The sequence below is a fragment of the Ranitomeya variabilis genome, chromosome 5 (genome assembly GCF_051348905.1).
Source record: "Ranitomeya variabilis isolate aRanVar5 chromosome 5, aRanVar5.hap1, whole genome shotgun sequence".
Taxonomy (NCBI): Eukaryota; Metazoa; Chordata; class Amphibia; order Anura; family Dendrobatidae; genus Ranitomeya; species Ranitomeya variabilis.
Genome location: NC_135236.1, coordinates 529,167,295 through 529,194,078, shown reverse-complemented (window position 1 = coordinate 529,194,078; position 26,784 = coordinate 529,167,295). Strand labels below are relative to the sequence as shown.

At 42.3% G+C, this 26,784-nt stretch overlaps 1 protein-coding gene across 2 annotated transcripts in view; it reads right to left on the bottom strand.

The window, feature by feature from the left end:
• Positions 1 to 822: 822 nt before the first annotated feature.
• DPYSL3 (dihydropyrimidinase like 3) overlaps positions 823 to 26,784 on the bottom strand; it is a 183,413-nt gene continuing 157,451 nt past the window's right edge. For both annotated transcript variants that reach the window (XM_077265818.1, XM_077265819.1), the window contains exons 4-14: positions 25,029 to 25,193; positions 24,256 to 24,317; positions 23,886 to 23,966; positions 18,681 to 18,749; positions 15,643 to 15,763; positions 13,511 to 13,667; positions 8,540 to 8,681; positions 4,140 to 4,310; positions 3,430 to 3,609; positions 2,570 to 2,732; positions 823 to 1,342 (exon numbers count right to left, since the gene is read on the bottom strand). In XM_077265818.1, coding sequence (XP_077121933.1) covers positions 1,251 to 1,342; positions 2,570 to 2,732; positions 3,430 to 3,609; positions 4,140 to 4,310; positions 8,540 to 8,681; positions 13,511 to 13,667; positions 15,643 to 15,763; positions 18,681 to 18,749; positions 23,886 to 23,966; positions 24,256 to 24,317; positions 25,029 to 25,193 — 1,403 coding nt within the window. In that variant the 3' untranslated portion in view covers positions 823 to 1,250. The remainder of the gene's footprint in view (positions 1,343 to 2,569; positions 2,733 to 3,429; positions 3,610 to 4,139; positions 4,311 to 8,539; positions 8,682 to 13,510; positions 13,668 to 15,642; positions 15,764 to 18,680; positions 18,750 to 23,885; positions 23,967 to 24,255; positions 24,318 to 25,028; positions 25,194 to 26,784) is intronic.

Sequence of the window (26,784 nt, the reverse complement as noted above, 5' to 3'; positions counted from 1 at the left end):
AGGGAACATTTCTGCGATTCTCGTCCGTGTAAAACGGACCGATTCTTTATATGTTGTGTGTGACGCCGGCCTTATAGATAGCAGTTTGGAGGACACAGACTAACAACCATTTCTGCGGGTGTGTAGGGTCTCAGCCCCTATAAAAGTTGTACTTGTAGTATCGATTTTAGCGGTTTAGTTGGTATAAAAACATGATCCTTCATTTGCCTACAAAATGAATCCTCAGTGCACCGTCACACCGCATTAAATTCCATACTAAGCATTGTCGTATCTTGCGGCCACACTCACATAGCGTCATTGATGGATCCTGCTAGCAATGCTGTACTCAGCAGTGGCCGCAAAAAGGAACCAGCAATGACTTTGCATGAGAGCGGCTGCAGTGTCCGTGTGGAGGTGCAGGGCTGCTGACTGACCGTGCTAAACTCCTGTCAGACACTTAAGCTGCGCTCACATAGTGTCATGGCCGGCCTCTGTCTGTGGCCGCCTCACAATACTGTACCACAGACAGGAGGCGGCACTGACGCTACACAAGTGCGCTCTCAATCAAGGTATGGCAGTGCTTAGCAGGCAAATTGAAGAGGAGTAACGGTGGCACGCAAAGAGCACACATAAAATAAATTGTGTTTTGATGCCAACTAAACCACTAAATCTACGTCTACACTACTCTGACTTTTATAGGGGCTGAGACACTGTATAAGTGGTTTAGTTAGTGGTTTAAGGGTGACAAACTCCCTTTAACATCTACTAGACCCCTATTAACCCAATACAGGATTCTTGTAAGAATGAAATGTACAATATGTGATAAAAATAAGACACGCATGATCAGGTGGGACCTCCATTTTATTGCAATTCTTGTATAAAAACAGAAAAGCTTGTTGACAGACAGAAGATCCAGAATTTTCCACAACTAATGAATTTACCCAACATATGTCTGTGTTCAATGCCTCATTAAAAAAAAAAACATCATAAAATAACCACAGAGAATGGAAACTTTCCAGACGCTCTCCGGACACTGCACCTCACTGGACTGCATGCACTGGTTGAAAATTAAGGCTATGCAATTATGGAGAAATAAAACAGCAACACTTTTAAAGCTAGGTAGCAAAAAGCAATTGTAAAACATAAGGCCTGAAGGTTATCAATTCTTCAGCTTGAACTTCGTTTCAATTTTAATTTATCTGTGAACTTCTCTCTTAAATACCAATTGTACCACTGGGTTGTTTCCCACTCTCTTAATGGCTCTTGGTCGTTTAACTGAGAGACGTTATATTGGAGCGTCCACCAGGGGGAGCTACAATTCTCCTGCTGGCAGAGCGGACGCCGCTCTCATCTGACGGGTTTCCTGAGGAGAAATACATGGAATTATTATGTGTTTCATCAGCGTGGGAAGTCCTGTCCTCCGCTTTGTTATGGAGAGCACTGCCCACAGGAACAAATCAAATACAAACGCTTTTACCATGAGTTTTAGCAAATCAGCAGCCATAATAATATTTAATAACATTGTAAACAGCATGTGACGGAGAGAAACCGGCAAGGAAAATAGCCTATAATGAAGGGGTACTTGTATGGCCACAGCGGTATCTGGGCACAGGGGCAGCTCATTTAGGCTATGTGCACACGTTCAAGATTTTCTGCACAATTTTCCTGAACAAAACCGGACTTTTTCTGCTTTTTTGTGCGTTTTTGACGAGTTTTTGTGCTTTTTTTCCCGAAGCTTGCCAATGCATTAAATAGCAGGAAAAACGCGAAAAATCCGCAAAATTAATGAACATGCTGCGATTTCTACCGCAATCCGTTTTTTTCCACGAAAAAGCGCATCATGTGCACAAATATTGCAGAATGCATTAAAAATGATGGGATGCTTAATGTATGCGTTTTTTAAGTGTTTTTCCCGCGGAAAACGGATGAAAAAACGCGAAAAATCCTGAACGTGTGCACATAGCCTTAAAGGGATGTAGCGGCACTATTCTTACAGACACCACATAGCGCCATTTTTGTGGCTTTCACCATCTCTGCTGCTGTCAGTAATAGAAACTCATAGTCAAGCAATGTTTTACCATCATCTTTACCCAAATATAGAACAGAACATTCTTTACATAAAAGAAATTCTTGGCCCTCCTTCAGACGCCTGGGTACAGTCCAGTGTTTCCACAGAGAGGACACATATCCACTATAATCTAAGGATCTGTTCACATGTCACAGATACAGATCCGTTTTTCTGCATCACGGATCAAAAATAGCCAAACGAGTTTCTGGATTTGTGCAAATCCCAGACAGCACATGAATGGCATCGGTGTACAGTGTGTGCGGCCATGATGAACTCAATCCTTTATCGTTTATTCATTGGAAAGTATAGGAGACGCTTTAAATTTATTTGTCCATATGTGAAAAACACCAATGGTAAAAACTGACATACTGACGAATAATCTGATGAAAAACACTCGGACCGCTTTTTGCAAAAGTAAAAGTTCACTGAGGTCTGAATGAGGCCGTAGAAGAGCCCTCGTGTTAAAAAATGCACTGCTTCTATATTAGATAATCTTATTGACAGAGATTTTGTCATACATACCTCCTAGGCTAAATCCAGAGTGGTGCAAGTTTCGGACTGGTGCAGTCTGCCTGGTCGGGGACCCCTTAGCAGAGCCTGCGGGAGTACCAGCTTTAGGGGTTGATGATAAATCAAAGACTGGTCCGTCATACATACCCCGGGGCACAGCATGTAAATCTGCAATCTGTGGAGCAAACAATGAATATATTTGGAATATAATCGATAAGTAAGGCAGCATAGATGTAACATTAAAGGCATTGCCCTTTCTACTCAGGTAGGTGCCAACATTATCATCAGTGCTACATCTGTAAACTAGTTACACGTACGGACATAGGTTTCTCCACCTAATCTGAGAACAGTGCAATTTATGGGCAGAGACCCGCTTCCAGTGATTCATCACTTACTGGGCTGTTTGTAGGAGGTTTAATGAACTCACCGTTTTAGCTGCAGGAAACCCCGCCCCCACTGCTGACTATGCACAGTGCATATAGAAAGCTGCCAATCAGAGATGAGGGCGGGGTTACATAGAGCTCAGCATTCAGAGCACTGCTAAATCTGCAGCAGAGAAAAACAGTGATTTCATGAAAATGACAGCAAGCTGCCCAGTAAGTGACATATAGCTGGAATCAGGGTCTCTTTCTCTACATCATGCTGCTTTCAGATGGGGTAGGAAATCCAGGTGACAGATTCTCTTTACGTCTTTTAAATAAAGGAAAATGTTTTTCGTTTTAAATATGCACCAAGTATTGGTTATGAAACATAATAGAGCTCCTTTTCTACGTTGTATAGTTTTTTACCTGCATTTAGTTGTAGAAGATCATCAGAATGAACCAAGTGTAGAAGAAATAAGTGACACACAGCATTTAGTGTATTAATCTCACCTTAGTCCTGGCTTTGATTCGCTTGTATACAAAATCAGAGTATGGACTGCAGGGGATGAAGTGGCCTGTTCCCTGGGTGACGTGTAAGGTCCCATCCTCCATCATGATCTTGCCTTGGCAGATGACCACCAGTGGTGCTCCTCGTAGCTCCATGCCTTCAAAGATATTGTATTCTGCAGCCTAGAACACAAAGAAAGCGGAAGCTTCATTATTAGCCATCCTGTCCTCTCCTGGGAGACCTGTTAGTGTCCAGTACAGTCATCACAATGCCATTTCACTGTGCCTAGATGCAGATGTGAACTGAGTCAGATATTTTCCTATACTGATCATCTTATGTATTTAGTGGTCTTCAAGAACAGATCAGAAGACGCGTAAAAGTAGTTCTAGAATAGTCTATATGAACCGCAGGTGGAATTTATTATTGTAACCCATGCACAGGCTAACAGAACAGTTTTGTTATTGACGAAGCCCTGTAATTCTTTTCTGGATAATGAGAAGCTGGCTTCTTCCTTTTTATTGTCTGGCTTAGTCATAGTTGGCCTACCATCCCCGCTGCTGCACTGCTCCGAGACACGTCACCATACAATTACATCATTATACTAAATACCTAATATTTTAATGACGGAGTAAATCTCGGCTCATTAACCACTCTGTATTTTAGTAGATGACAATGCTGGAGTTTTACGGTCTCTGGGCTCCATGATACTTACTGAGTGATGACTTTTGGCAGACACAATCTTCACTGCGTCTGGATCCCAGATGACCAAGTCACTGTCTGAGCCCACAGCTATTCTCCCTTTTCTGGGATACATGTTGAAGATCTTGGCAGCGTTGGTACTGGTTACAGCAACAAACTGGTTTTCATCCATTTTCCCTGTAGCCTAAAAACAGGAGGTAATGTTATATAGATTAGTTCACTGTTGGCTCATTCATGTTTATTCAGAAGGAATCTGTCACCAGCACAGACCTTTTCAGAAAGGGATCATGATGCAGCCTTTAAATCTGCTCAATCAGGCAATTAAAGGTATAGTTTTACTAATAAAGGGGTATTCCCATCGCCAAGAATCTATCCCAATATGTTGCATAGTTACATAGTTAGTAAGGTTGAAGGAAGACTGTAAGTCCATCTAGTCCAACCCATAGCCTAACCTAACATGCCCTAACATGTTGATCCAGAGGAAGGCAAAAAAAACCATGTGGCAATGAGTAAGCTCCACATTGGGGAAAAAAATTCCTTCCCGACTCCACATACGGCAGTCAGACTAGTTCACTGGATCAACGCCCTATCAAGGAATCTAGTATATACACCCTGTAACATTATACTTTTCAAGAAAGGCATCCAGTCCCCTCTTAAATTGAAGCAATGAGTCACTCATTACAACATCATACGGCAGAGAGTTCCATAGTCTCGATGCTCTTACAGTAAAGAATCCGCGTCTGTTATTATGCTTAAACCTTCTTTCCTCCAGACATAGAGGATGCCCCCTTGTCCCTGTCACCGGTCTATGATTAAAAAGATCATCAGAAAGGTCTTTGTACTGTCCCCTCATATATTTATACATTAAAATAAGATCACCCCTTAGCCTTCGATTTTCCAAACTAAACAGCCCCAAGTGTAATAACCTATCTTGGTATTGCAGACCCGCCAGTCCTCTAATAACCTTGGTCGCTCTTCTCTGCACCCGCTCTAGTTCAGCTATGTCTTTCTTATATACCGGAGACCAGAACTGTGCACAGTATTCTAAGTGTGGTCGAACTAGTGACTTGTATAGAGGTAAAATTATGTTCTCCTCATGAGCATCTATACCTCTTTTAATGCATCCCATTATTTTATTTGCCTTTGTAGCAGCTGCCTGACACTGGCCACTGAATATGAGTTTGTCATCCACCCATATACCCAGGTCTTTTTCATTGACGGTTTTGCCCAGAGTTTTAGAATTAAGCACATAGTTATACATCTTATTACTTCTACCCAAGTGCTTGACCTTACATTTATCCCCATTAAAGCTCATTTGCCATTTATCAGCCCAAGCTTCTAGTTTACATAAATCATCCTGTAATATAAAATTGTCCTCCTCTGTATTGATTACCCTGCAGAGTTTAGTGTCATCTGCAAATATTGAAATTCTACTCTGAATGCCCCCTACAAGGTCATTAATAAATATGTTAAAAAGAAGAGGGCCCAATACTGACCCCTGAGCCAGCTCTCAACCCACTTACACATATTTTCCCCTATCCCCATTATTCTCATTTTATGTATCAACCTTTTTGTTATGTAGTAGATGGAATAATAATAATATTAGCAAATACCTCCAATTAGAAATGTAGTATAGTTTTTCTAATTCGCTATGCCTTTTTCCTCATTTGCAGGACCTTAGGTATCCATGATTACGACCACTGGCAACTGTCACTATATAAGTGGTCGTAACCATGGATACCTAAGGTCCTGCAATGCTTGCACATAAGGAAAGAGACATAGCAAATCAGAACTACTGTATACTACTTTTCAAATGGAAGGCATTTGCTAATCTTTATGATTATTACACTGACTACATATTGGGATGGGATCCCTTTAAGCATAACCATTACTGGTGGCAAAGAGTTGGTACACCTGTTAAGATGTTTTAGTAGGAGCATATTTTACATATTCTTGGTTACAGAGGTCTGTATTGGTAAGTGCTCTCCTTAAAGGGAAAATGTTGCATCAAGAAATGCTAAGTAACTTCAGATAGGGCTAGTCTACAGGTGCAATAAAATCATGCTTACTAGAGCAGCGGCTACAGGGAGAACAATAAGTTCTATCCTCCCAGCAGCCAACTGCTTCCAGTTATTGGGGCGTTGAAGGGAGCGGTTACGCAGACACTGCTCATTATACTGTGAGTGCGCTGTAATTACTCCACGGCACTCGGACAGCTCGCTGTACACACAAACGATACAGAGCAGGTTGTTCAGAAAAGAGATTTACCTGAATATATAGGGGGAAATCTGCAGATAAATAGCATTGAATCCTCACACAGCTTACTGAGAAGCAGTAGCTACAGGAAGAAAAATACGTTTTATTTTTTCCGCAGCTGCTTGTGATGGCTGTGCAAGTTCTGGGGAGTGATTACAGCCACATTCACTGTGTACTTAACAGTCATTTTAACCGTTCACTGCACAGCCCTGATGACTGGAAGCAGGAGGCTGCAGGGGGATTATAACTTACATTCTTGCTCTGTGGCACTTCTCCAGTAAGCTGGGAACACAAGGTTTAAAGGCTTCTTACCTGTAGATTAACCCATTGTAAGATGGCACATAGCATTTCCGCATGAAACAGGTTCCCTTTAACTACTTGTGATATGTCCAACATCTTAAAACATTGGACCTGTTCGCCAATATGATTGTATAATGTCGTTTTAGAATTTACTTTTCAGCTTCAGCAGTTGCGACAAGATCGTGCAGCTGCAGGAGTAGGGAGCCAGCTGTCAGTGTTCACCAAACTCCCCCTAAAGAAGACAGAGATGGTTTATTGGCGGGCCTCCTGATCACTGTATACACAGCGCAGAACAAGCCCTGTGTATACAGCTAAGGAGCAGTTCCTCCTGCAATCCTGGCGATCATGTGGTCACCAAGTAGGTCAGGAGCCGTTGTGTCTTCAGGCAGCCAAATCAGCTCTGCAGGGTAGGCAGGAGACCTAAATTCCCCCGCTAACGTGCTAGCTGCAGTTAAATGGGAAATAATAATAAAAATGTATTTAAACGTTGAAATGTTCCCCCAAAGGTATTTTATAACCTCATGGGAGCACAATGTGTGAAATAAAAGAGACTAAGGAATAAAAATCAAGCATTTTTTTAAAACGAGAACCACAGATAAACCATAATATGTCCAATATATGAAACTAATTGTAACACATAAATGGAAACACATTTTACAATGTATTTTTGTCAATCTCTTGTGGTTGCAAAAAAAAAAAATCTTTCCGTGGTAAAAAAATATCAATATAAAAATAGCCTAAAAATTAGGTACCACATATCACCAGAAAAATTGGCAAAAATCATTTGAATAACTGAACAAAAAAAACTATAATTCTTAAAATCGCATATAAAAAAAAAAATGTGCCTGGTCTAGGACAGGGAAAACGGTTCAGTCTTAATGCATGATGGGTGAAATATATACCCGTATTTTCCGGCATATAAGACGACTGGGCATATAAGACGACCCCCCAACTTTTCCAGTTAAAATATAAAATCTTCTTAAAAGTCAGGGGTCTTCTTATACGCCGTATGTCGTCTTATAGGGCCGGTGACTAATGTGCTTTTGGGGGGGAGTGGTCCTGATGACGAAGAGGGGGCATCTCACAGGAAAGTGTGAGTGGACTATCCCCCATTACCTCATTGTAGCTGCAGTGTGGGGTGCTGGGGAGCGGCGGCTGCTCCTCTTTGTGCCGCGTGGGTGCTGTGCTGTGGGGTGGTGGCACCTCTTCGTGCAGCGTCGGGGCTTTGTGCTGTGGGGCGGCGTATCTTCGTGCAGAGTCAGTCGGGGCTCCTCCGGCATTTCCTCAAAGCCCAGAGGCCCCGGCAGCTCCATTGCTGCGATGCGGTGGCCTCCGGGAAAATGGCTGCTGGGGGCGGCGCAAGCTCAGATTCAGATCTTGTCTCCCGAGATCTCTGACTCTGACTGACTCTGCACGAAGATACGCCGCCGCTGCCCCACAGCACAGAGCCCCGACGCTGCACAAAGAGGAGCCACCACCCCACAGCACAGCACCCATGCAACACAAAGAGGAGCAGCAGCTGCCGCCGCTCCCCAGCACAGAGACCCCATGCTGCAGCTACAATGAGGTAATGGGGGATACTCCACTCACACTTTCCTGTGAGACGCCCCCTCTTCGTCATCGGGACCATTCCCCCCCACCCACCATATACACATTGGTGTCTGCACTCTGCGTACAAGACGACACCCGGCGTATAAGACGACCCCCGACTTTTAAGAAGATTTTCAGGGGTTAAAAAGTGGTCTTATATGCCAGAAAATACAGTAATTATTAGGTTTTACATAACAGAGATGTCTATAAGCTTATTCAGCATATTAAGATGCGCCTGCCAGACCAGACACTGGCATGGTGTCTTACCACTGCCTTGTCCCAGATGATAGACATTCTTTCTTCAATGCCATTTGTTCCCTCGGGAATAAGAGTAAAGTTGTCCTTCCCAATTGCCTTCTGTGCTGTGCCGAATGTAGTATGGGCACTGCCAGTCACCTGCAGATCACCGCTGAAGAAAGCACAGTTATGTAAGACCACATAAGACAGCCACATAAGACCACTAGGTGGCAGTAATGAGACACGAATAAGACGATTGGATGAGCACAAGCCTAAGAAATGATAAACCATACTCAAAGTCTGCAAGAAAAAAATACACCATAGGGTGTTCTCAGAGGAGTGGCTCGAATTAACTTTTTTTTTTCACAGCAAAATGCATTCAGTCAAAATATCTTTTATTTTACTGCACACTGCTATATAATTGTAAATAAACACTTGTCATGATATATGACAATGGTTACATACGATCTGTAATTACACACATACGCATATAGTGGGTAGGGAAAGTATTCAGACCCCTTTACATTTTTCACACTTTGCTACATTGCAGCCATTTGGTAATTTCTAAAAAGTTTTTATTTTTTACTTTTTATTCTCATTAATGTACACTCTGCATCCCATCTTGGCTGAAAAAAACAGAATTGTAGAAATTTTTTCAAATTTAATAAAAAAGAAAAACTGAACTATCACATGGTCATAAGTATTCAGACTCTTTTGCTCAGACACTCATATCTAAGTCACATGTGGTCCATTTCCTTGTGATCCTCCTTGAGATGATTCTACTCCTTCATTGGAGTCCAGCTGTATTTAATTAAACTAATAGGACTTGATTTGGAAAGGCACACACCTGTCTATATAAGACCTCACAGCTCACAGTGCATGTCAGACCAAATGAGAATCATGAAGCCAAAGGAACTGGCCAAGGAGCTCAGAGACAGAATTGTGGCAAGGCACAGATATGGCCAAGGTTACAACAGAATTTCTGCAGTACTCAAGGTTCCTAAGAGCACAGTGGCCTCCATAATCATTAAATGGAAGAAGTTTGGGGCCACCAGAAGTCTTCCTAGACCTAGCTGTCCAGCCAAACTGAGCAATCATGTGAGAAGAGCCTTGGTGAGAGAGGTAAAGAAGAACCCCAAGATCACTGTGGTTGAGCTCCAGAGATGCAGTAGGGAGATGGGAGAAAGTTCCACAAAGTCAACTATCACTGCAGCCCTCCAATAGTCGGCCTTTATTGCAGAGTGGCACGGCGGAAGCCTCTCCTCAGCGCAAGACATATGCAAGACCACATGGAGTTTGCTAAAAAACACATGAAGGCCTTCCAGCAATGAGAAATAAGATTCTCTGGTCTGATGAGACAAAGATAGACGTTTTTGGTGATAATTCTAAGCGTTGTGTGTGGAGAAAACCAGACACTGCTCATTACCTGCCCAATACAATCCCAACAATGAAACATGGTGGTGGCAGCATCATGCTATGGGGATGTTTTTCAGCTGCAGGGGCAGGACGACTGGCTGTCATTGAAGTAAACTTGAATGCGGCCAAGTACAGAGTATCCTGGATGAAAACCTCTTCCATAGTGCTCTGGACCTCAGACTTGGCCGAAGGTTCACCTTCCAACAAGACAATGACCCTAAGCACACAGCTAAAATAACAAAGGAGTGGCTTCAGAACTGGCCCAGCCAGAGCCCTGACCTAAACCCAATTGAGCATCTCTGGAGAGACATGAAAATGGCTGTCCACCAACATTCACCATCCAACCGGACAGAACTGGAGAGGATCTGCAAGGAAGAATGGCAGAGGATCCCCAAATCCAGGTGTGAAAAAACGTGTTGCATCATTCCCAAGAAGACTCATGGCTGTACTAGCTCAAAAGGGTGCTTCTACTCAATGCTGAGCAAAGGGTCTGAATACTTATGACCATGTGATATTTAAGTTTTTCTTTTTTATTACATTTGCAAAAATTACTACATTTGGTTTTTTGGGGTCAAGATAGGGTGCAGAGTGTACATTAATGAGAAAAAAAAAAAGAACTTTGTTTCATTGCAGCCATTTGGTAAATTCAAAAAACAGTGAAAAATTTAAAGGGGTCTGAATACTTTCCGTACCCACTGTATATACATATACACAGAGGGATTCTCTCTCTCAGGTAGGCATTAGATAGGGTTTACTCAGCTTGCATTTTGCCTGGTCACTCACCAGCAGCACACTGTACTCTGCTCAACATCCAGCAGAATGACATATACAGTGAACACAGGCCCTGGTTCTCGTAAAAAAAAAAAAATATATATATATATATATATATATATATATATATATATATATATATATATATATAGGCAGGTGCATCTAATCAAGTCCTGCAGAGCAAAGATTTAATATATATGGATGCTGCGAATCAATATGTGGGCCCAGGTTTTTTTAGGAATTAATAGTTGAGATGGGCGGAGCTAGTCATTCCCACCCTCCAATCCAGGAGATGCAGCTGGTTTAAAAGGGCAGCCGAGTTGTTCATTCCATGTCTGGGAGTGGGGGTGTTAACACTTCTGGTATTTGGTCTGTGGATGACCTGTGTATTTTGCTTAGGCTCTGCAAGAGGATGATTATTGAACTTTGAATATTAAGCAGCTGAACCGCTCTGTTCTCTCAGACTGCAGTATGAACACTTCGTTTTACTTTCAGCTAGAAGTTTATGGAGATAGTAAACCTTGCTGTTTGAGAGAGATATATATATATATATATATATATATATATATATATATTATATATATATATATATATAATTCACACACACATATACTGTATATATGAGAAATGACACAGGGAAAAAGTATTGAACACATGAAGAAAGAATCATGAAAAGTCATGACACAAGCTGAAATCTATCTGTAATTAGAAAGCAAAGTTGTCTCATGTCCATGCAAACATAATCATGGCATTAACAGAAGAATTTCTAAACTTCTAGAGGTTCCAGTGAGCACTGTTGGGGCGATATTCCAGAAGTAGAAAGAACATAATTTCACCATAAACCGCCCATGACCAAGTGCTCCCCGCAAGATTTCAGACAGAGGAGTGAAAAGAATTATCTGAAGAGCTGTCTACGAGCCAAGGATCACCTGCGGAGAGCTACAGAAAGACCTGGAATCAGCAGGTACAATTCTTTCAAAGAAAACAATAATGCACTCAACCTCCATGGCCTATATGCATGATTACCATGCAAGGCTCCATTACTGAGCAAAAAGCATGTTGAAGCGCATTTAAAGTTTGCTCAACAATATTTAGACAAGCCTGTGAAATACTCGGAGAATAGAGTCAGATGAAGCTGTTATCTCCAACAAAGGCTTTGTGTGAAGTAAAAAATAAATTCCAGTACGCGTGTTCAATACTTTTTCCCTGTGTCATTGCCCATTATTACACATAAATTAAATGTATGGACTCTATGGTTTGATTTCTTTGCCTGTGTGGATTGATTGGGGTTGTTACTAACATCTGGTGAGAATTTCCTGCCAATAGCACCTTTAGAAATAGATTTACTTAGAAAATTGGTGAAGTGTTCAATACTTATGTCACCGGCAGTCAGCAATCATCTACCTATTACTGACCAAACTCAACAACACTGGTTGTAGTATGGGTCATACCGTAGGGCTGAGTGACAGTAAACATGGCACTGGCATAGGACATACTTATGGCATGTGTCAGCTCGTCATGTGCTGATATTTCTTTATCTGAGCCATTTAACTGTAAATGCTATTATTCTCAAGTGAAAGCATTCAGGAGTAGCAATAGCTCAGCCATGAGGAGGTAGACCATATAAACACACTAAAGTACGCCACAACGTGTTAAGATCACCTATTCTCTGATGCATCACTAACTACAGAGTACCGAAAGGACTGTGAAGGTGACACAGGCACAAGGACTATGCGCCGGGAGCTTCATGAGATGGGATGTCATGTTTCAGCCTAAGACCACCATGCACAATGCCAAGGCCAACTTCAGTGCTGTAAAACATGCTAGGCATGTAGGCTCTTTATGATGCTGCGGGAGCCATCCTAACAATTTGTGCCTCCTAGTCCAATCATACTCCCAGCACAGAAAGCTGTGTCCTCTGGCCGTACCTCCTGCTGCTGTCGGATTACGTAACAAAACCCTGCTGACATATTCCCTTTAAGCAGAGGAATTAGGGCCACTGCTGGGGTCATTGAAGGCTTAAAGTGCACTGGCATGTCAGTGTTAGGATCCTGGATTCCTGTTTGTCAGGATCACAGGATCTATGGATCTCAGAATATACTTGCCTAATATTTCACCTGACTCTTATTGTGATTCTTATAGGCATGAGGTTTTTACTAAAGCTGAGGCCATTAAACACCAAAATAATGTGTATTTTATTTTATTTGGATCCAATAGTTACGGCAGCTTGGGCAATGTGCTAATGAATGTGGGTCCATCCCAAATCGATGAATCATGTTTCACTATCTGGTAGTCTGATGGATGAGTTTTGGTGGCTAACCAGAGAACGCTGCCTACTGGAGTGCAAAATGGTTGTTGTAAAATTTGATGGAGGAGGGATAATTGTTGCTTTCTACTATGTGACAGATGGGACAGTTTGGGAAAGGCCATTACCTCTTCCTGCACGAGTGCCAGTGTACACAAAGCGAGGGTCATAAAGACATTGTATAACACCTGTGGAATGAACTAGATTACTGACAGCCAGCCAGGTCATCTAAGATCTGCACCTGACCCCACAGAGGCTTCAGTTTTTGGCTGAACAGGCACAAATTTCCATGTTTCAGTATCTTATGGAAAGTCTTCTCAGATGGGTGGAGGCTGCTATAACTGCAAAAAGATAAGCTAAAAAGCTAGCATAAGTGTGATGGTCAGGTGTCCACATAGGGCACCTTTGGCTATACGGTGCATCTGATTGCATTCTTCTCAATCATGGCATCATTTATAGATATAAGGAAGGGACAACTTATAAACATGCTTCACAAGCTCTTTACTTACCTGGCCAAAAGAGAGTTGATGTAGTCAGGGGTGGTGGGGTCGGGACTCAAAGGTGGTGATGTCACAAAAGCTGCGGCTTTAGCCCAGTTCTTGCTCCAGTAGTGTGTACCATCAATACCCAGACTAGCTGTGATTGGTTCCCCAAAAACAACGTTACCTGGAAAATGACAAATGGACATATTAACGGTGCAGTAAAATTTGCAAGGATCAATACCTTTATCTGGGAGGTCTAAAAAAAAAAAAAAAGTTATAAATCTATCTGTATATATTCTGTGTGTAGAGATTTGCAACACATAGTAAACCATACAGAGCATGTCCATGAGCAATTCTCTTCTGTCCCAGCAGCCCACTCGTCCCCTGGCACTAGTTCCTTGTTATGAGGTCAGCGGACTGACAAGATTGTCCACATTGGTCTTATGGGCATCAGGTCGCTGTGCTGAAATTGCAACAGCGGACTAAAAAGCAGATGACAAAGCTACATAGAAACAGAACAAAGCAAAATCCTGCACAAAGTCACAATGAAACACAAAAGCCTTTACCATTTTCATTGCATAATTTAATTATGGCAGTATTATCAGAGTGCACCAAAGGGAAAAAAATAATGGGATTTCTGTAGCCAAGTCAATATCAGGGCATGGGCTGTGGGGAACCCTTCCATCACCCGTCACTGCTGAACCAGACTAGTCTACAGCTTACAAAGATAAGAGGGACCAGAGACAGTCCAAGCACAGCCTCATCCTGCAATATGTCTGTAAACCCTTACTGACACACTGTTGTCTGGACAGTTTGTGTAGTGGACATAATTGTATGAGTAAAGTTAATCTATGTTGATGATAAAAGGAATCTGTCAGTAGGATCAACCCTCCAAAGTCTAAATGGGTATGTAGGTCATAGGAAGCTGAATAAAGTGGTACATGCAATCCGATGTCTTATTCCAGAGAAATCCATGTTTTTTTATATGTAAATGAACTGTTAAGACTTTACCTGAAAGGGGGCATTACCAGTGTGAGACATGTAATAACTGACAGTCTATTCTCCCGATTCCCATGTCTCACACTGGTAAAGCCCCCTTTAGTTTAAAATAGCACGTATATAGTAGATTTTCATAAAGATCTATGGGCAGAACACAGATCTGAACAGCTCATTTACATATAAGAAAAATGTGGATCTCTCTGGAGTAAGTCATTGGATCATCAATATCAAGGTGTCATTTAATTTGACTTCCTATGACCTACATGTCCATATAGATGGCTTAGGAGGGTTGATCCTACTGACCGATGCTCTTTAATGCTATGCTAACACTATATTTTGCTATTTTTTTTTTAGGTTATATATGCGCCAGTGGGGGAAGTCTGCAATCTTATAGTGTTTAGAATCATTTATGAGTATAATTTGGGTCTCCAAGTTGAGAACACTTGACGGTCTTAAAGTTACAAGAAGGGCAGAGCTTTAGCTAGGTTCCTTGGTGCCACTTAGCAATGGGGAAACATGCTCCAGTAGTCCCTTCCCAACTATGCCATCTGAACAGAGGTTAGACATATGTGACATCAAATTTGAAAATTATTTCACTATGGCAGCTAGTCATTACCCCAAACCCTTCTATTTTCTAGACCTTTTCAAGGAGGTCTAAGGACAATTCCACTGCAGACTGCTTCCTGATCTAAGACATCGACCATATATGTGTTAGGGTTTCCATGAACATTAGATGAAGGTTATCAGACCCTGACAATTTCAGCAAGATCAGATGACCATTTAAGGCGTAAGGTGGTCTCTCGACTCTCCCCCAACAGTCATTGCTGGGGGAGATAAAGATCTGGCAGTTGGAACTCAATACACCGATGCCACACTCCCTAAAGAGAACACGTGAAGGCTTCTGAGTGTTCATGTGAATTTGGGAGTTGGGAAAGATACCAGATAGCAGTTACCCAAGCTGTATGGCCAGCTGTAGTTAAATGTTATCCATAAAGTACACGCTATGTATCTGGTATTGCAGAATTACTGATCATAATACTTGACTCATCAGGTTTCCAGCATTTAAACAGATACTAGATATCTCAAAGAGATTTTACATTATTGACCATCCCTTTGTAGGCACTAGACTTAGTGGGATGTTCACAGCTCTCGTTATTCACCTTTTTTCCTGGCTTGGGAGATGAGGTCTACTGAGCTTTTGCTCATCACTTTGGTCACATATAGTGGACAGTTTGTTTGGCTTGCAATGGTTATGGCACGAAAAACAGCTTCTGCTTCCAGCTGAAAGAACAAAGAGACACGGGACGCTGAACACGAGAAGAGATATCCACATCCACAAACAGCACGGGTACACAGATGCCACGTGATAACCTGCTAAATTCTGGTCACATAGCTGATAGCACCTAACATAGAAGAAATGGAACCGTTCACCTGAAGTCACAATTTATCAAGTAGGTAGACAATTATAGTTGAACGCATGTTTTAATATTTCCTATTATAGATCTTTACAGATCTGTTTCCTAGATACTGTAAGTCATAATAGTTTGATTGGTGGTGGCCCAAACAGTGGGACCTAAACCATGCTAAGACTCGCATGCCCAGTCTCACAGAAAATACTGCAAAGTACTGCTGCGATATCAATAGATGATACAGAAGTAGGAATCTGAACATGCTGTGACCCAGTCAGAACTTACGATAACATCGAGTATAAAAACCATAAAAATTAATTATGGTAAAATAAAATCTCTGAGATGAAGGTCACCCCTTTACCTACTCTTACTCTTAAAACAATAACTCAATATCCCAATTCCAGTATAAGGAACCCTAGGCAATGAGTAAGAGTACTACCTAAGAAATAACTAGGCTTTCTTTAACCTCCTCATAACCAGGCAATTTTTCGTTTTTGCACTTTCAGTGCCTTCATAGACCTTAGCTCTCTTATTCCTTGCCGACTTAGCCACTTGATTACAAGTCTTTTGCAGGTTGAGTTGAAGTTTAAATAACACCATTCATGTTAAAATATAATGTACTGAAATATAAGAAAAAAAAAAATAGTGAAATGGTGAAAGAAATGTAAATCCGACGAAGTTTTTTGGGGGCTTTGCTTTTCTGGAGTTCAGTGTGAAATAAAAATGGACCTGACAACTTGATTTTCCAGGTCAGTACGAATACAGTGATACCAAGCTTGCATTATTTTTACTTTAGTGGCAAAAAAACATCACTTTGTAATAAAAAAAAAGGTTTTGTCACCATTTATATTTATTCATGCACCTTTAGAATTTTTTTTATTTGAAGGAGCTGTGTGATAGCTTTGTTTTTTGGGAAATGGTGAGCTGACTTTTTATAATCGATTTATTTTTTATTTCTCATTGCACCAACAATCGAATTACCTAAATGTAGAAGTCAGTGCTTGACAGTGGCATCTAAATGGTTAAACAAGAGCGATCGGAGCTAGCTCTGGTTGCTGCTGTTACAGGCAGATGCCAGCTCCTGCCATGTAAGGGGTGGGCTTAGTCCTGAGGTATTCACCATACTACCGCACCGACCTAAGATGTGCGATCATGTCCTTCTTCAGGATAATGTTCAAGCCAATAAATCATGTATTTTCCCCATGTCTAGTCTGTACCAATATCAATGTGAATGAATGGGTGCACTCAGTTCCAGCTCCTGAACTTTTATCTCATAAGACCAGTATTACAAATTGCACCCGGTGGGTAAGGGTCCTGAGTGGGCTTTGCACTGGGATCCGGATCTTTCACAAGTTACTCTTTTGGTTTACAAAATGCTTTGGCTTGTTCTACGTATGTTTGGAAGTCATTTTTTGGAATCTGATCCCCATAAATATATAAAATGACAATACATTAGAAGGTTTATTAGAATATTAGGGTAACAGGCTAATTCCACCATATATGATAGGGGATAACAGGAGTTTAGAAGGTCCCTTCACTAAGGCCGACCATGGGCTGTCACTACTGAATTTTCCCCATTAAGTGCAGGCGCTCTAAGTAGGATCATTGATGGACCTGTTTCCAATCAGCGCCGTGTACGTCCTCCATGTTAGCTCTGCCGGACTGTGAGCTTTTATGGCTGAAGCCTGCCGACAGAGCGCATCTCTTATCCATGACATCACAGCTGGGCTTTGAGAATCCCTGGCGAATGCTCTAGTCTAATGGTCCAGTAAGAGCTGGGCCCACTTCCTGCGCTCGCAATACCCAGGGCTATGTGTGCACATCTTTTCCTCATTACATAGGACTTCCTCTCCCACTACTAAAATAATCATTACGCTGTAGAATTGGCTCAGGCTCAAACATTGTCACAGGCGAGAAACATTCCCGAGTCTATCAGTCAAGAGCTGCTTTTTATCTTGTTTGCTTGCATGCTTGCTTTTGCTTACCTTATGCCACTTGTATATATTATTTACCCTTTGTATATATTTCTTCTGCTTATTTACTCTGTCGTGGCGGTTAATGTGCAGTAAGGTTTAGGTTACGCAGCTTACGATGCTCTTGGAAATGTAATCAGCCCAAGGAAATGGTTCATCAGCACCAGATACAAACAGGATGAAGACGCACAGAAATAGAACGTGTTTAGGCTTCACGACTATTAAACGCTGCCCAAAGTGACCACTTAGAGCCATTAATTCCATTACTGTTTGTAGGAGAAATATAGAAAGTCTACTATATAGGTAAACAGCCTATAACTTCCTAGTCCTGGGAGGTAACCGGCAGTGACGTGCAGGAAAAAACAGGGGCCATTTAGCAAAATTAGGAATTACCTGAAGCACCGCAGATCCCACCATTCATTTTTCACAGATCATTTTGAAAATTAAAGCCAACCAGTCCGCATTTGCTTTGCGCCAGTTTTGATAACTCTCGGTCTCTGATCTCTTTAGATAGAGATGTATTCTGGTACCAGTCTCACTTAAGGTTAGACGCAGGGGGTCATCTTGGGAGTATGGTGTACAAACCTTAGACAAAAACTGGCCACTTTAGACCTGGTTTTCTTTAATGCACCCATTGCATTCATGAAGGGAGCCATCTCCCTGCCTCCCAATAGTAACTGACCAACAACAGCCACCCTTCCATCACTGCTCTGACTGGCGTGAGGAGTGCGTGCCACTTAAAAAACAATATTTTTGTGGACCTGTCCTTTGTCACCCTTACATAGGTCAGCATAGTGGTTTAGCAGGGTCACTTACCTCTTCTGGCCGACTCAAAACATGACCCTCCGGTCCAGTAATCCCCATTTCTAACATTCTCTGTTGTTCCTATAAAGGAAACAAGAGTTATTAATATTCTATAGTTTTTTCATTTACTAGTCAGAATGTTATACAGTGGCAGGAAAATGAAACATAACGCCACATGGTGACGTACAAACAGCACTGCAACACTTCTCTCTTTATGGCAATCCTTCACATTCAGACACAGACATGGATCAGTAGAAATAATATATATATATATATATATATATATATATATATATATATATATATATTTATTATATCTATATATAAATAATCGTCTAAGGGGCACTTCCGTCTGTTTGCCTGTCACGGCAGGCCGCGACCAATAAGCGACGGGCAGTCCGGCCGCGAATTCACCCCTTCCTACTCTCTGTCAGTGCCCCCTCCAGTCAGCGCTCACACAGGGTTAATGGCTGCGTTACACCGCGTTATGCCACAGTGTAACGCAGTCCATTAACGCTGCTATTAACCCTGTGTGACCAACTTTTTACTATTGATGCTGCCTATACAGCATCTATAGTAAAAAGATCTAATGTTAAAAATAATAAACAAAATAAAAAAATCATTATATTCTCACCTTCGGTCACCTTTCCCGCTGCTCCTCGCGACGCTCCGGTCCATGCATTGCGGTCTCGCGAGATGATGACGTAGCGGTCTCGCGAGCCCGCTACGTCATCATCTCGCGAGACCGCAATTCACTCTTGGGACCGGAGCGTCGCGAGGAGCATCGGTAAATGCCTGGGCTGGATCCGGGGGCCGACGGAAGGTGAGTATATAACTATTTTTTATTTTAATTCTCTTTTTAACAAGGATATGGTGCCCACATTGCTATATACTACGTGGGCTGTGTTATATACTACGTGGGCTGTGTTATATACTACGTCTCTGTGCTATATACTACGTGGCTGTGGTATATATTATGTGGCTGGGCAATATACTACATCTCTGTGCTCTATACTACGTGGCCTGTGTTATATACTTCATGGGCTGTGTTATATACTACGTCTCTATGCTATATACTACGTGGCTGTGCTATATACTACGTGCCTGTGCAATGTATTACGTGGCTGTGCAATATACTATGTGTGTGTGCTATATACTACAGGGGCTGTGCTATATACTACGGGGCCTGTGTTATATACTACGTGGGCTGTGTTATATACTACGTGGGCTGTATGCTACTTGGCTGTGCTATATTTCTCTGCTGTATCTGTGCATCACGAATCTTGGTATGTGTTAAAAGAGGGGGGCCCACTGAGACTCTTTCGCCCGGGGCCCTCAAAAACCTGGAGCCGGCCCTGGCTACACTGGTTGGTCACGCCCGGCTGTGAACAATCAGCGACAGGCGCAGTCCGGCCGCGAATTGGAGCAGAATTTGAATCACGCTTCGCTAATTGGTTGCGCCCGGCCGGCCGAATCCTGTGTATAAATTGCATTATTCTGAAAACTTCATAAATAAACCACATACATATTCTAGAATACCCGATGCGTTAGAATCGGCCACTATCTAGTATAATATTATATATATATACTTTATATATATTATATACTATTATATTATATATATATATATATATATATATATATATATATATATATAGACTTTTCCCTACAACAGATAACACCACTCTAATACATAGGCACCGTGCCGTAATAGGTACGCAGCCCCATCCATCTTCATAGGTCTACAGTACGTAGCCCAGAAAGTACAGGCTCCTCTTCTGCTCACTATTCCCACTACGCTGGAGTCTAACGCTCAGTTTCTAATCTCTGGAAATGTTCTTTCCTTTCTTCAGGGAGCAGATTTTTAGCCCAATGACTTCATCCTCTCCATTTTGCATTCCTGACCTCTTGCTAACATTTTGTATCAATTAAAAAGGGATATGTGAATGAGAGCCAACAATTGCAGCTCAGAGTTTGGAAGGGATTCTGGTAAAGATTCTATTGACACAGCGGCCAAAACTGACTCCTTTCATCATAGCAATCCCATGTTCTGAAAGCGAGAGTTATGAAATGGTCACCATCCCTAAATATATAGTCTGTTTATGGAAAATGGAGCTCGGTAAACTTATTTCACTGATGGAAGGCAGCAGGATTAGCATGCTTTCCTTATTTAGGAGAGGAATTTCACATATTTTACTTCATTTGTAGATTGAAATCCCCAAATATATGTTGAGTTTATGGTTTTCTTTGATCTAGTTTTGCTGAACATATATTTGTTTCCGTTGCTCCAAACGATCAGTTGCCCTGATGGCACAGCTACCCCAGCTCATTAGTGGTATAGCCTCAGTGCCAGGCCACCGTTACCGCAGCTTTATCTGTGCCAATGTCGGATGACTGCTATAAGGTTAATATTTGATTTTTCAATACTAGTCTGTCAGCAGCACAAAGAGTGAAGATTCTCTGATGTAACAGGGTGGACAAGGAGTCCTGTCCCCCTGAAAAAGACGTTGAGACACGTGTGCTGAAGGTTATTTTTGTGTGTGGTTATAATTCTGCTGTATTTATCCCTATGGCCGTTGTCTATGTCAGGTTCCTGCAGTGTTAACTGCAAGGCTGGCCCCTGGAGGGGAAAAGGCGGCTCAATAGGGGAAACAGTGGAGAGGGTAGTGAGTAGTTAGTGTTGAGTGGTCAAAATGTTTGAGAGGGGGTGAATGGGTGAAGGTAGCGTTGTAGTTCCTCCACTGATAAACCTCAGTATGGAAAGGAACTAGTTAAAGAGGAGGCAGGACATCACAGGCAAGAGGGGACCCCTGCAAGATGAAAGCTTATAAGTCCAAGAAATGTACTGTCCAGCGAGAAGGGGACCTTGGGACAAGGTAGGAGCCCTTCTGTGGATACTGAAATAGGATGAAACGTCTCTGTGAGCAGCCCCAGGGACTGATATAAGGAAGTACCGGGGGTATCAGGGTTATAGCGACACACCAGGACCCGCGTGACCCTACCCCTAGGAAAGTGCAGGCAAATCCAACTTCTCCCCATTCCCCTGCAGTTCCTGCTTCCAAAAACAACATGCAAACTGCAACTCTGGGAATGGAGTGGTGTATTGTATGGAAGATGATGAAGAATGTGATACCTGTTATCCCCTGGTCACCAGTTTGGCTGTACATAAAATGGACATTGTTTGTAAGAACTGGTCTGGCCTCGTGATTGAACGAGACGAAAAGCGGAGTCCACAGCTCTATGGGATGCAGACGTTTTCCAGCACGGAACACCGGTCATGTGGATATTACTGTGTTTTATTACAGATTTACTTGCTTTGTTTTATTAATGATTAGCTTACTCATCAGTTCAGCCTCAGAAATCAATGTTTCCATTCAGTGACAGAAAGCAGAGGAAGACGTGCTGGATGGATCTAATGTATAGATATGGCCAAACAGGAGATTGCTAAAGGTAAAGTAATCGTTCGATTAATCTCATCAGTATCTTAGGGTCTTTAGCGATTGTGCTCCCAGCCTCTAGGCCCACTGTGTGGATGGGAATAGTAGACCCAGGGGAGCTGTCACCTCAGGGGGTCTCACATGCAATCCCAGCTGATAGGATGCTGGAATAATTCTTCATTCTTTGCACTTAAAGCAAATGTTTAAAAAGGGGGGTGTACACTTCTGTCCATTCAGGGGGTTGAGCCCAGAGAGGGGGAAGAAGCCACATGTTTAGACAGGCAGTTGGGAGAGTGCCTTCGAAGGGAGAGAATCGAGGGCGATGTCCTGGAGAACATGGATGAATGGCCTATGGAGTTTGGACATCGGTTGTTGGCTGGAGGAGTATCCATGAACTACGGTCGTGATATACATTGCCTGGAGGAACATAGCCTGTGACTGCACACTATACCGTCTGGAAGATAATGAAAGCTGTGGGCCAACCAAAAGTTGTTAGACAGTGGGTATCGTCTAGTAAGAGGGCAGTGGAACTTCTTATCCCAGGTTGGGAAATTGTGGACTGAGGACATTGCATTTTGGCCATCTACCTGGATTTGTTGTACAACCATGGATGTAAGGAATAAAAGATTGTTGCATCGCTAACCTACCTAGTTGATTATTACAACCCACAACCTCAGATCTTCACACTGCTAATCAGTGCTGAGAGTGTGGTTGGACTAGGTGGCATGAGGTCAGTAGTCCTGTAGTGATAATGTACTGCTGATAAAACACGAATTGTATTGAAAACAGCAAAACACAGTAAATGACACATCCATGAAATCAAGGTATATGCACCTAGATAAAGGTGCTCTCAGCTTGCAGCTTGATGCTGACAGATTCCCTTTAAAAAATCAGATTGGTGGGCGTTGACACCTGACTCCCCCTTCATCAGCTGATATTAGCTCTGAAAGAGACTATGTATCCATTGAGCAGAGCGAAACAGCATAGCTCTACTCCATGTGTAGCGGCTGCTGCTCAGTACAGCAAAGCCACGCTTATTAAACGGAGTAGAAGCTGATCTGCAGTTCTGGCTAATGGCCACTAAGGCTTCTTTCACACTTCAGTTTTTTGGCGTCAGTCACTTCCGACATAATGACGGATCGACGGATCCATCACAATAGTTGAAAAAACGGATGTAACGCATCCGTTTTTTTGACAGATCCGTTACTCGGGGGTTGTATATAGTTTTTGGAGCATGCGCAATTGAAAAAAATTGAAAAAACGGATTGGGGCGACGGATCTGCCGAAATGACGGATCCGTCGCGATCCGCCATTTCAACGCAGACAAAAAACGTTGCAATGACCGTCAATGTCTAGATGACGTCCGCCAAATTTTGACGGATCCGTCGCATGACGGATGGAACGGACGACCATCCGTCACAATCCGTCGCTAATGCAAGTCTATGGGGAAAAAAACGGATCCGTCGAAAAAAAAACGGATCCGTTTTTTGAGGAAAATGGCGGATTTAGACTGACGCCAAACAACTGAAGTGTGAAAGAGGCCTAAGTAGTGTAAGGAGCTGTGATGTTCTGCTCCATACACTGCCTACATCTGGGAGCTACTGATGACAGCAGATCATCAGGAGTGATGATTATCAGAACCCCACTAATCTGATATGAATGACAAATCCTAAGGATAAGTCTTTATTGTCCTATGTAACAAACTGCTATACCTATAAATTCATCTAATATCGCACACATTTTCTCCACTACTGTTAGCACATCGGGTCTTGTCACTTACCTGGGCAATGATGTCTCCATTTTCAGCATGAACCTGAGCAATTGCCCCCATTCCTCCAAGGAAAGTAAAGATCTCATAAAGCTGGAATAAACAAAACCAGAAAGTTAGATTTGAAAACAGAAAAAAAAAAGTTCCATGTTTATCACAAAAGCAGAACTTTTGGCGATTATTTGACAGCTGTGACGCCATTTCATGAATAAACAATATATAGGAGAAACAAGACAGGTCCCTTCATATTGGGTCAAACTTGTACACACATAGTAATTCTCCAGATCACAGCCTCGTTTCCAACAGACACAAACGAAGATAAGATGAACGCTCATATATTTGGATTACAGCCCAGAGAAGAAGGAAATCCAGTAGAATTTACCTCGGTGTTGGACATCTGATACATATCTTTATAGGCCATGTAAACCATGAAAGAGTTAACACCTGGGAATAAAAGAAAGCAAAGATGGAAAGTCAGTGTCAGATTTTTCCTGTGTTATAGCTAGGGACATGTGATAATTACTACACTCCTGTGGAATGGAAGGATCTGGCTGCAGAACCTCAACATGTAAGGAAAACTCTTGTTTGGCATCGCTACCAAGTATCTAGGTAGGAGAGAGATCCCAGACGGAAGGGCCCTGCGCTAGGACGCTAATAAAGCAAAAGTGCAACCTGAAAGTGTGCCTAAAATAACACCTTCATGGCAGAACATATAAGTCATGAGCGCCTCCTCAGATACAGGAAGCCTGGGCATGGCGACAAGGGAAAACACCGCTTCTTCCACCTGCGGCAGCCTGATACTGCAAGTGAGAGTTTTATTCTGAAGGATTGGCACCTGCTTCCATGACAGACCCAACAACAGGGAATAAGTGTCATAATATCAGTGGACTGATGTCTAGACCTCTAATCCAGAGCCAATAGTCCCAGAACATAAATAGAATTCACACACGAAAAAACACATCGAAAGCTTCAGGAATCTCATTCCCTTTGCTGGCCTTACGAAATGATTCTCTTTTGGTGGCAAAACGGCACAGAAAAGATGTGACAAAGAATACTTATGGGTTACACTGATCTCCACCGTGTCACTAACATTAATAACAAAAGACAATGCCTTATCTACAACTAATCACTGGAAGGTAAATGATGTGTCATCACCTTTCTGCTTCACGAGTGATTCCACTTCTTGTCTCACGCTGTCGTTCCAGTGGGTGATGTCTACATGTAGAGAATAGTCGCAGCAGGCCTTGGCATCAGCCCACTCTCTCCACTTCTCAAAGGCTTCAATGACACTGGATTCTGGTTCTGGGATGACATGATCCACTGAAAAAGAAAAAGAAACGCATTAATGGCCGGCATACATTGTTCTTTGGCACCAATTCTTAAAGCCATCCATAAAAGACATAGCTGTCAGCCAAGGGCTTGGCCATTCCCTATTTCACCCAACTCCACCATTATCAAGCACATTCTCTTTGGCAGAGCATACATGCTTATTTCTCTGATGAGAGAGGAATTAGCCATGGTGTCAGCAGCTTCTTTAAGATAACAATTCCTTTTTCTTCCAACAGGAGTATGATCCAGCCCAAATCACCCATAGTGTGGACAGCTGAAAGGGAATTTGTCTGCAAGTTCTTTCTTCCCTAACCATAGGGCATAACACAATGACAGGTCCCCTAATTATACTAAGCTTTAGGTCTCCAATAGGGATGAGCGAACGTGCCAGAAAAATATGTTTGAGTCCCTGCGGCTGCATGTTTCGCGGTGGTTAGACAGCCGCAGCACATGCATAGATAGCCTAACAAACAGGCAACCCCTGCATGGGTTGACGCTGTCGAAGAGCCGCGAGACATGCTGGCGCAGGACTCAAACATATTTTTTGATTACGCCAAAGTCCCTCGGTTAGCACCCAAGCATGCTCTGATAACACCTTATACCAGGACTTTCACTCATCAATAGTCCCTAACTTACTGAAATACAGTGGGGGGAATAAGTATTTGATCCCTAGCTGATTTTGTAACAGTCTATAATTTTAATGGTAGGTTAATTTTAACATTGAGAGATAGAATATCAAAAATAAAGTGCAGAAAATCACATAAATTTAAATAGTTTATACTATTTGCATTTTGCAGTGAGAAATAAGTATTTGATCCGCTACCAATCATTAAGAGTTCTGGCTCCTACAGACCAGTTAGACGTTCCTAATCAACTCGTTACCTGCTGGAATGGGCTACAAAACCATAACAAAGATGCTGGGTGAGAAAGCGACAACTGTTGGTGCAATAGTAAGAAAATGGAAGAAATACAAAATGACTGTCAATCAAAATCGATCTAGGGCACCATGCAAAATCTCACTTCTTCGGGTATTCTTGATCATGAGGAAGGTAAGAGATCAGCCTAAAATTACACAGGGGGAACTTGTTAAGGATCTCAAGGCAGCACTCAAGGACCACTGTCACCAAGAAAACCATTGGTAACACATTACACGGTAAAGGTTTAAAATCCTGCAGTGCCTGCAAGGTCCCCCTGCTCAAGGCGGCACATGTGCAGGCCCGTCTGAAGTTTGCTAATGAACGCCTGGATGATTCTTTGAGTGATTGGGAGAAGGTGCTGTGGTCAGATGAAAGAAAGTTGAGGTCTTTGGCATTAACTTAATTCGCCGTGTTTGGAGGAAGAGAAATGCTGCCGATGACCCAAAGAACACCGTCCCCACTGTCAAGCATGGAGGTGGAAACATTATGTTTTGGGAGTGTTTCTCTGCTAAGGGCACAGGACTACTTCACCACATCAATGGAACAATGGATGGAGCCATGTAATGTAAAATCCTGACTGACAACCTCCTTCCCTCTGCCAGGACATTAAAAATGGGTTGTGGCTGGATCTTCCAGCAAGACAATGACCCAAAAATATACAGCCA